The sequence below is a fragment of the Citrus clementina genome, unplaced genomic scaffold, assembly GCF_000493195.1.
Source record: "Citrus clementina cultivar Clemenules unplaced genomic scaffold, Citrus_clementina_v1.0 scaffold_4, whole genome shotgun sequence".
Taxonomy (NCBI): domain Eukaryota; kingdom Viridiplantae; phylum Streptophyta; class Magnoliopsida; order Sapindales; family Rutaceae; genus Citrus; species Citrus x clementina.
The window spans coordinates 5741757-5752978 of record NW_006262274.1 but is presented as its reverse complement, the minus strand read 5'-3'; the positions used below and the strand labels follow the sequence as shown (position 1 = coordinate 5752978).

At 38.4% G+C, this 11222-nt stretch overlaps 1 protein-coding gene and 1 pseudogene across 1 annotated transcript in view; both read right to left on the bottom strand.

Moving 5' to 3' along the window:
- The window catches only part of LOC112099004, a 3010-nt gene extending 2916 nt beyond the window's left edge, over positions 1-94 (bottom strand). Inside the window, exon 1 of the mRNA XM_024186102.1 lies at positions 84-94. Coding sequence (XP_024041870.1) covers positions 84-94 — 11 coding nt within the window. The remainder of the gene's footprint in view (positions 1-83) is intronic.
- Positions 95-9261: 9167 nt separating this feature from the next.
- LOC112098877 lies at positions 9262-10694 on the bottom strand (annotated as a pseudogene).
- Between the last annotated feature and the right edge of the window lie 528 nt (positions 10695-11222).

Genomic DNA, 11222 nt, shown 5'->3' with positions numbered 1-11222 from the left:
CCCGGGATCAAAAGCAAAATCAGCGGGCAGACTAGGCAAAAAACCTAGTTCGTCGTCACCAACCTCAACGACCTTCTCCTTACCCTTTCGACATATCTTAAGTTCTAACCAAAACACCACCGCCAACTACAACCTCAAGCAACGCAGAGAGAAAGGAAATTACCTACAACTAACCAATACCGAAAAAAAAATAGAAGAAATACCTGAAGCAGGGACTCGGTCAGAGAGAGACAGGGATGACAGCTTTGACGCCGAGGTTCATTCGCCGGAGAGACAAGAATGGAGAAAATGACGAGTTCGTGTTTGAAGATTTTGGGTTTCCTTACTGAGAAGCAAACTCTTGGGCTGCCAGCATTTAATGACGCATATTCCGAGAATCCCGTAACCGTCGGTTTGAAATTCAAATGGAGGGGGGGATTTCTGCCACGTCACCTCGTCCGCAATTAAATGCGACATGACTCCTGGCAGCCTTTTCCAAACCCACGTGAGCGAGTACTATCGAGTTTCTACTGCTGGTCCACTACACTACCCAACACCAGAAACTGGGGGACCGGTGTTTGGGAGGGATACTGTTTGGGGCAAATGCGTCGAAGGGACCAGGAATGACGAGCAGATATCTGACGGCGGAGTTCTGCGAATCGGTGTGTTCCGTTAAAGCCTGGCGCGTGGAAGAACAGGAGCAGAAACATCCTGCTCGTCCACGATGTTGTCGTCCGCGAGGCCAATTCCTATAAAAGGCATAAGGCCATTCCGGCTAGAGATCGAGAGGCGAGGAGACCCGGTCGACGGCAGTTGGCAAGACGTGCTCTCCAGCACGAGAATCTAGGCACAACAGCCACGCTTTCCCCAGAACCGCGACGTAACACGCAAGATCTCACAGAGCCATGACAGCCACACTTTCCCCAGAACCGTGGCGTAACACGCAAGATCTCACAGAGCCATGACAGCCACACCTTCCCCAGAACCGTGGCGTAACACGCAAGGTCCCACAGAGCCATGGCAGCCACGCTTTCCCCTGAACCGTGGCGTAACACGCTAGATCCCATGTTTTGCCCATAACGCAGCAGTTGGAGTCCCATACCGCCTCGAAAAGAGCGGAAGACTGAGATTCAGAGGAAGCCTATAAAAAGGTAGCCAACGAAGGTAAAAAGGTTGGCATTCTTGAGAAAAGGGGAGAAAACCACAAGAAACGCCATAAGACCTGTGGCAAGCTTTTCCCAAACCTTCATATCTGACTTGAGCGTCGGAGGGTTTGCGCCGGGAAAACAACCGGCGTACTCTGACTTATCTGTGTACGCAGGGACCTCCGGGGAAGAAGCCTGGCGAGGAGACCTCCTGGTCGTGACGAAGTTGATCGAGCAGAGATCCTGATCGTAGAACGAGGAGAACCGGAATCTCGCATCAACATCTGGCATAATTTTTTCTCGATCTGTTCGAATCTCCGGCCAACGTTGGGCCCCCAGCTATCACCCTCGCTGCGGGCGGCTCGCGTCTCAAGATTCCATCACTCTGCTCCCCTTCATCCGTGGTGGCCACCATCGGGAAAGTCCCATCCATAAACTCGTCCAGGTACCGATTTCTCACCAAATCTTCGACCTGGGTCTTGAGATCTCTACACTCTGCTGTGGTATGGCCATGGGTGCCATGGAACTTACAATAACGTCCTCTATCCCTCCTGTTGGGTAGCTTTGTTATTGGTGTAGGGAGGTGCAGCAGCCCTCGACCCTTTATGGCCTCGTACACCTCATCCAGGGGCATCTTCAAGGGAGTGTACCGCCCACAGTCCTGGTTCTGGTCGACCAGATGCACTGCTCTTTCTCTGTTTGCCCCACTGTGAGTTGGGGGCGGTGGGAGTGCTTCTGGTCTGCTCGTCCTGCTACCGTGGGAATGTTGATGAAGATCGCCGGATGCCGAATCATGTCTTCTCCAAGGCTCCCTAGCTGGGGAGCAAGGAGGTGGCGCCCTGCTGCGCTGATACTGTGGCGGCCTCTGATGAGGCTGGTAAGCAATTACCCTACCTCCTGCTCCACTACCGGAGATCTGGTGGTCCCTCCACCTGTTCGGTCCATTAGTTGGTAATGCTTTCTTCTCTTTCCTCCCTAACCCTTCCAACTGGTCTGTCTTGATCCGTGCAGCCTTCTCCTCCTCAATCTCGATGTCTCTTTTAGCCTGTTCGTATGCGGCTGCATACGTTTGAATAGCTGGGCTTCTCAAATTGTACCACAGCCTTCCTATCTTCACCCCTTCTTTCAGTCCCCTTAACGCCTGAGGGTGGTTGAAGGCTTCCAAGTCGAGGACAGCCCGATGAAACCTCTTGATGAATTCCCGAAGGGTTTCTTGCTCCCCCTGTTTCATGCTCTTCAGCTCCATCACGTCATCTTCCGGTGACATTGCCCCACTAAACTGCTCTGCGAATTCCTGGCACATCTGCTCGAAGGTTTTTATGCTGCCCCGAGGAAGTTTCCTGTACCATTCTCGTGCACGTCCCTCAAGGGATAGTGGGAACACCCTGCACCTTTGGGATGGAGATAATCCCTGGACCCCCGTTATGTCGTTGAAGCGCTCTATGTGCACCAGCGGGTCAGTTCTTCCCGAGTATCTGAGGTCGGGGAGGCGGAAATCTCTTGGAATAACTGCCCTCATGATCTCTACTGCGAGCGGTGATTCCCCGTCCAGCATTATCCTCCAACCAGGGGCTCTGTTCCTCCCTTGCATGTCATCAATTATTTGCGCTAGCCTTCGCACTTCCTCCTCCAGCTGTCCTGCGCGACCAGGGTCGCGCGCTGCAGCTTGATCCCGCTCTCGCTCTACATCATGTAAGTGTTGCCTCAGTTCTGTTTCCTCTGCGTTCACCACCCCGTCGCCCTCGTCACAAGTCTGTCTTACCGGGGACTGCTCTCTTTCTCTATGAAATTCTCCCCGCAGAGGTACGTTACCTCTCTCACCGTCAAATCTCCCAGCGGTTTGACTTCTCTCCGCACTATCGGTACCTGGTGTCGCTCCACCGCCTCTCACCCTTCCCTCTTGGGTTACCCTTCGCTCGTTCCACAGCTCATGCAGGATGGTTGTCAAGGTTTCCATCTGCTTTTCCATTCGCTCCATCCGGTCGAACATGACTTTTTCCCGTGCTTCGCTGATCACCTCCCTCAGCGTCACGGAATCGTTAAGCCTTATGTCACCCCCTTGTGCGCTACTTCCTCCTATCTCCATTGCCTTTCGCTTACTCCACCCCTCTTCTTGTTATCGACAGAAGCTTTTTGCTCTGGATCCCCACAGACGGCGCCAAAATGTTGATGCGAGATTCCGGTTCTCCTCGTTCTACGATCAGGATCTCTGCTCGATCAACTTCGTCACGACCAGGAGGTCTCCTCGCCAGGCTTCTTCCCCGGAGGTCCCTGCGTACACAGATAAGTCAGAGTACGCCGGTTGTTTTCCCGGCGCAAACCCTCCGACGCTCAAGTCAGATATGAAGGTTCGGGAAAAGCTTGCCACAGGTCTTATGGCGTTTCTTGTGGTTTTCTCCCCTTTTCTCAAGAATGCCAACCTTTTTACCTTCGTTGGCTACCTTTTTATAGGCTTCCTCTGAATCTCAGTCTTCCGCTCTTTTCGAGACGGTATGGGACTCCAACTGCTGCGTTATGGGCAAAACATGGGATCTAGCGTGTTACGCCACGGTTCAGGGGAAAGCGTGGCTGCCATGGCTCTGTGGGACCTTGCGTGTTACGCCACGGTTCTGGGGAAGGTGTGGCTGTCATGGCTCTGTGAGATCTTGCGTGTTACGCCACGGTTCTGGGGAAAGTGTGGCTGTCATGGCTCTGTGAGATCTTGCGTGTTACGTCGCGGTTCTGGGGAAAGCGTGGCTGTTGTGCCTAGATTCTCGTGCTGGAGAGCACGTCTTGCCAACTGCCGTCGACCGGGTCTCCTCGCCTCTCGATCTCTAGCCGGAATGGCCTTATGCCTTTTATAGGAATTGGCCTCGCGGACGACAACATCGTGGACGAGCAGGATGTTTCTGCTCCTGTTCTTCCACGCGCCAGGCTTTAACGGAACACACCGGTTCGCAGAACTCCGCCGTCAGATATCTGCTCGTCATTCCTGGTCCCTTCGACGCATTTGCCCCAAACAGTATCCCTCCCAAACACTATCAATGGCGTTTTTTCTGTGATTTTTGTAATTTATTTATTTTCGATAGATTTTGAGCCTTATTGATACTAATCTGATTAAGGCACATTCTAAATTTGAACCAAGACATTTGTAACTGTTGGGCGGTTTTGGGATGAGATGAGCGAAATGTCTGAATTGGGCTTTGAAAGAAATTTGTTCTTATAATATATCATCAAAACAGTCCTGATGATCTTGAAAATTTTAAAAATACCCTTGGTGATTTTTAATTTTTAGACATGCCCATGTGAAACTCTTAGTTCACTTATAATTTTTTTGAAAAGATTTTTTTTTTCTTTTAAAATGTTATGATGTTTTAGTGTGGCTATCCGCCATCTTGGATTAGTAAAGTGCACACACCGCTTGCACCAATTGGAGGATAAACATCAGTGGTTTGTTAAGTGGTAAATTGAGGAATACTACTTGTGATGCTTGATGCTTGGTTCACTAGCTGGAGATATAATGGGAAATACATTTGGGTAGCGTTTACATTTTGGATAGGAGTGAGAATCTTGAGGAGTGAGAATCTTAGGATTGAGAGTGTGGAGTGAGAGTGGGAGTACGTTGTTTACTTACATTGGAATGAGAGAATGAAATTGAAACCCGAATCCAATTTATGTGTTTACATTGTCTTTGATTGGGAGTAAATAGTTTTAAATTATAATTTTACCCTTATTTAAAGAATTATAATTTGTAATTAAAAAATTAATAAAAATATATTTAAAAATAAAATAAATATTTTATTATATTTGTAAATTAATAATAATTATTAATATTCTTAATTATGTAAATCATAATTTTTTATTAATTTAAATTTAAATTATGTGAATAAAATTATTAATAATAGCAACACAAATGAAACATTATTATTGATAATATAGTACAAAATTAATATTTTCTTAGAATAAAATATTTATTATTATTAATTAAATAAATAATTAATATTTATTATAATTAATGTTTAATATTATTATTTTTAATGAATTTAATTTATAAAATAAAATAATATTATTATTTAAATAAATATAATATTTTTTTATTTTATTAAATTTAATAAAATAAATATGTTTATAATTATTATTTTTAATAAATATGATATTATTTATTTTATTAAATATTATTTATTTATTTTAATTATTAGGATAAAAAGGGAAGAGGGGGAGTGGATTCCCACTCCCACCTCCCCCCATGGGAGTGGGAATCCCACTCCCCACTCCAAAATTAGGTGGGACCCACGGAGTGGGAATCCCACTCCCTCCTTAAAAATAGTAAATAAACATTAGAGTGAGAGGAATTCATACTCCACATTCCACATTCCCACTCCAAAAAGTAGACACAACATTGATGGAGACCACATGCGTAGGCACACTGCTCGACCTGTGTATCACCTACTTGGGCCTGATAGGCTCTCTTAAGTGCACACTACTTAAATTGATATTGTTGCTGAGGTGTTAAAGTTTGATTGGTTGTGATTTGCCTATAAAAAGGTTTGCAAGACTTTTGTATTAATTACAATTTTTAATTTCCAGTTCACGGAAATAAAAGCCTCGGTTAAGTACTTTGTTCTCTAGTCTTATATCATATAGCCCCTCTCATATTTATATTATTTAGTTAAATTATCAATAACTTCTTGTAAAATTCTCTTCAATGTTATAACACGTCATCAGTAGGAGATAAAGAAGTATTTATTTTATTTTATTTTATTTATTTAATAAAAATTTCCTTGCAAGTATGCTCTCTAGTTGCCATTAATTTGGATCATCCACATAAGAAAATTAAGTTAGTTATTACATTTTTCTTGTTTATTTTATACTACTGACATTACAGGCAAAGATTGAAGCATGCAACTGAAACCTATAAAATTAAGATTAAAGTGTACAAAATTCATATTGAAGCCTATACATATGAAGCCATAAATTTAAATATTCCGAGGCCTTGAAGATTGATTGAAGACGATGAATCCAATGAAGCTGGACCCTGAAGCCCTTAATATTTCTGGTGAAAATAATTTACCTTGGATTATGAGATTCAACTACAAGCTATGTGCATCTGTTATTCATCATCTAGAATCCATGGGCTTTATTAAAGCAATCAAGCTTATCCAATTGACACGAAGCCATTGCTTGAACTGATACAAAGCTATTGCTTGAACTGATACGAAGCTATTGCTTGAATTGATGCCAAGCTATTGCTTAAGGGAATACTATTCCACACAGTGATTGTGTAATCAAAGATGCAATCATGGTTTTGACTGTGGTCATGGACATAATCACAATTATAGACTTAATAGTGGTTACAACAAAAATTATTAGAAATGGACGCCATTCTAGAGATCTTGTCATATACTTGGGCAGTTTATTGACATGTATCAAGTAGAAATGGTAGAATATTGAGATAAATTATGCTATTTCAGTTAATGATAATATAAATCTAGGTGTCTCAGACTTCTTTGAAGATCATAATGAGAAGCTAAGTGACTTAATTGGTGATGGAGATATCTAAGCTAATTAAATTAGTCTCTAGTTTTTATTAATATATCTATTTTGTAATTGTATTATTGATATAGTCTAATAAATTTTTTCTTTTGTGAAAGGATATGAATTTGCAAAACGGATTACATGATGGAGAGATGTGTTTAGCTGACAGTGCGATTACACACACTATTGTTTGTAATAATAAATACTTCATTAGCTTAATATTATTTGAAGTTAAGGTGAATACCATAGCAAGTCCTGTAGATCAGACTGAGGGCTCTATAGAGTCGTATTCATCTTAGCAAATGGAACAATGGAACATATTATGTATCCATGATGCTTTGTATTCAACCAAGTCTAGAAGAAATCTTTCTAACTTTAAAGATATTCATCATAACGAGTTTCATATAGAAACGGTAAATAAGAATGATACAAAATATCTTTACATTACTTTTAGTGTTTTAAATGTATAACAATGATATTTCAAAATGCATAAAATTATGTTAACTGGCATGAGGGACAATTTTCAAATTCAAATGACAAGTTTTTTTTTTTTATGGATGAAAATGACAATGAAATTTACAAGTAGTAATTACTTGAATTAAATATGAATTATTAATTAAAGACTACTGATTTTCAGATATAAAATGGGAGTTTTGTTTTTTAAAATTTTGATTAAATTTCCATTAACATTTTGTAAGCACTCCACTCCTCGAAATTACCTTCATAGCATTACTAAAATGCTCCTCAAATGAGATTTCAATTCTTATTTTCAGGGCTACGTCAGCAAAAAGATTCCAAAAAACCCTTCAAATGAGATTTTTCAAATAAAATTGTTCTTCTCTTTCTTCAATATTGAAGAGTGACTTTTCTCTCTTCAAATAATATTATATTATATTTTATATCATCATTGTTGAAGAGAAAGAAGTATTATAACTACATTATTGAAAAAATGGAGGGTATTTAAATTTAGTAAAAGAATTTGATAAAATAATATAAACTTATTTATTTTTGAAGAGTCTTTTGGGAGAGAATTTATTTTTTCACTCTTTTATTTGCCACATAGGTATGTAAATAAGTATTGAAAAGTAAAATTAGATGAGTGTTTTGGTAATGCTCTAATTTGGCTAATGGAGATGATATAATTGCCACTATGGTTGTCTCAAGGAAAACATGGTTGCTGAGAATAAAGATCGGATGATTTACTATAGAGTCACAAACATATTTATTGTGAAATAAACTATTTATTTGATTATACTCTAATGAGGGAATGAGAAGAATTTATTTTCTTTGGAGAGTCTTTGTCTACAGTGTCCCAGGTTAGAGAAAATTGTTCTTCTAGCAAGCCCACTCACTGAGTATATTCTTTATTTTTCGAATAAAGATAAGAGATAACCAATCTTTAGCCTAAGATCATACATCACACTCTTAATTTCAGATAAAAAATGCTTAACAAATGCATTTAAAGTCAAACAACACAGAAGAAGATAAAGAAAATAGGACAAACAAGAGTTATAGAGGTTTAGCTATGGTGGCCTACATCCTCTTGAGAAACAAATCTGTAGGTTCTTTCATTATAGCAAATCAAGTTACAAGCTTACATAGAAAGTTTCAATCAACTTTACGTACCAGGGTACAAGCTAAATGACTATATATATTACTCTAGAATGATCCAGCAATTTGGTTAAGAAGCCAGCTTGCATTCTGGGTTTGTTAAAACAAACCAAGAAATTTCCCACCTCTTTTAACTGCCTTAACAACCTCTTACATGTGAAGGGGTCCATAAGTGAGTTAAACGACATCCAACATCATTGTTTCAAGCTTATAATGTTTTAAGTGAATCACGTGCAAAGCACATGCTTCACAAATTGTACTCATATGACATTAGTTAGATGTCATGCATGTGTTCGAAGCTTTAAACCGACGTTTCATCCAACCCAAAACTGGCAAGTCGACTAATCCAACATTTATTTTTGGTTCTAAGGCCATGTTCGGTTGTAGCAAAAGATGAGAGAGGAGAGGAGAGGAAAAGAGAGGAGGAGAAAGGAAAAGAGAAGAAAAGAGTAGGGATTTTGATTTCCTTTGTTCGGTTTAAGATAGAATTAGCAAAGGAAAGGAATTTTATAATTTTTTATCTGGACAAATTTACCCTTGTATTAGATTTTTAATATTTATTGTTAAATTAATTTATAAACTACAAATATGTTTAATTATTTTAAAATTAGACTCAAGGTTAATGTTTCATTCTCAATGCCCTAGCTGCATTTATAGTGCTTTTATTAAAAGTGCTTTTGCATATCATTGTCAAAAGTACTTTTACCAATTATTATCCAAATGCTTTTATCAAATATATTTCTTTTTAAATAAGAAACATTAATATTATTTCAAAACTAGCCCATAGTATTACTAAAAGTATATTAAATTTCAAATGATCAAATGAAATAATAAAAAATACTTAGTCAAATTTCAAAATATGACTGTAACACCTTCAAATTTCAAAGACATTCCAAATTATGAAAAAGCAAAAACATAACAAAAAATACTAGGTCAAATTTCAAGTGCTCAAATATTAAGTGCACAAATGGGTTAAGTTAGACATTAATAAACCATAACATCTAAGCATGAGTTAAATTTCCCCATCAAGGAAAATTTTAACCCATGTCTCTCTATCCTCATCACAAAGAGTATAAAAAACATTAAGTGCCGTACTATCACGAGCAATTTGAGTGGTGGCTTTAAGTCATTCTACTGTTGTAAGACTGCTAATCTTCTTCAACACTTCACTTAATCCCACTTGTTTCTCATTGATTTCTTGTCCCATAGCTCAACTCACCACATTAGAAGTGTCTTTCATTTGTGCAACGATAAGAGTTGTTAGCTCTTTAAGTTCTCCAAGCTCTTCCGACTCTTCATTTCTTCTCCTTTTTTCTTAACGAGCTGTTTGAAGTTTTTGGACGGTTCCGTGAAGCAAGTGAGAAAGAGACACTGTCATCAATATCATCTCTCATATTCTCAACATCCAAATTGTCTTCTTGAGCTTCATTTTTTTTTTGTCCTCTCAAGTTCCTCAACCACATCTGCAGGAGCTTCTGCATTCTTTCCAATTGCATGGTCCTTACCATAAATCATACATAAGTTCTCATAATATGGGAATGCTTTATTCTTGAAGTTTGTTGCCCCTTTATGACTCTATAACAGCAGATAAAATAGTGAAAAAGAACAATAATAAACATCATAACCAGCAAGTATAATAGTAGCAACAAATGAGTAAAAATAAAAAGCAGTGAGTAAAACAGTAATAACAATAGCAACCAGTAGTAAAAAAATAGTAACCAACAAATATAACAGTAAAAACAATAAGTAAAATAGTAAAACAAAGCAGAAAAAGCAAAACACAGCAAAAAAAGTAGTAACCAACAAGTATAATAGCAAAAATAGTAGTACCAAGCAAATATAACAGTAGTAAATAGCAAAGGAAACAGAAACAGTAGTACCCAACAAATATAACAGTAGCAAACAACAAAGGATACATAAAGTAAAATAGCAAAACACAACAAAAAAAATATTAACTAGCAAGTATAACAGCAAAAACAGTAGTGCCTAGCAAATATAACAGCAGTAAATAGCAAGTGAACAACAAACAAAACAGTAAAAATAGCAAAAAAGTAGTAACCAGCAAGTATAACAGTAAAAACAACAGTACCCAAAAAATATAAGAGTAGCAAGCAATAAGTGAAACAGTAAGTAAAATAGTAAAACATAAAAAAAAGTAGTAACCAGTTGGTATAACAACAAAAACATCAGTACCCAGCAAACATAATAGCACTAAAAATAAGTAAAACAACAAGCAAAACAACAAAAACAACAAAAATAACAAATAAAATAGCAAAGATCTATAACAACGATAAAAAATAGCAAATAAAACAATAACATCTCACATACCAAAACATAAGCATCCCATACAACCTTCTCTACCCTTACAATTTTCTTTTCTGGATCCCAATCGAAGCCACTGCAATTCGGTCTAGTTAACATCTCATGTATAATTCGAAATTGCATATTTAAAGTCTTTATACGAGATTCAATGTAGGAGTGAGCATTTTCGGGTTCGGATCAACCTGATCGAATTTCGGGTTGATCGGGTTAGAAACAAATTCATCCGAACTCAACCCGAAACTGTAACCCGATCCGATTCGATTCGAATATGTTCGGATCAGATCGAGTCAAATAACCAAGTTAAATTCGGGTTAATTCGGATCGGGCAAAGCTACTACACAAATAAAATAAAATAAAATATTTAATTTTAATGTTTAATCTAACTAATCTATTCATTAAAAACAAAAAAAGAAAATGAATTCATACTTATAATTTAAGCTTCCACATGCCTAATCGATCCAGCTCTACAATTTTCAATACAAGAATTTTCCTCATTTTATTGTTAACATTTAACAATGCATATACTTAACAATTAACAATTAACAGATAATATATAATATATTATTTTATACCATCAAAACATAAAAAAAAAGAATTCGGGTTTCCAGTTCTAGAAGAACTTGGTGATGGTGGAGGCTACAGCAGCAGATC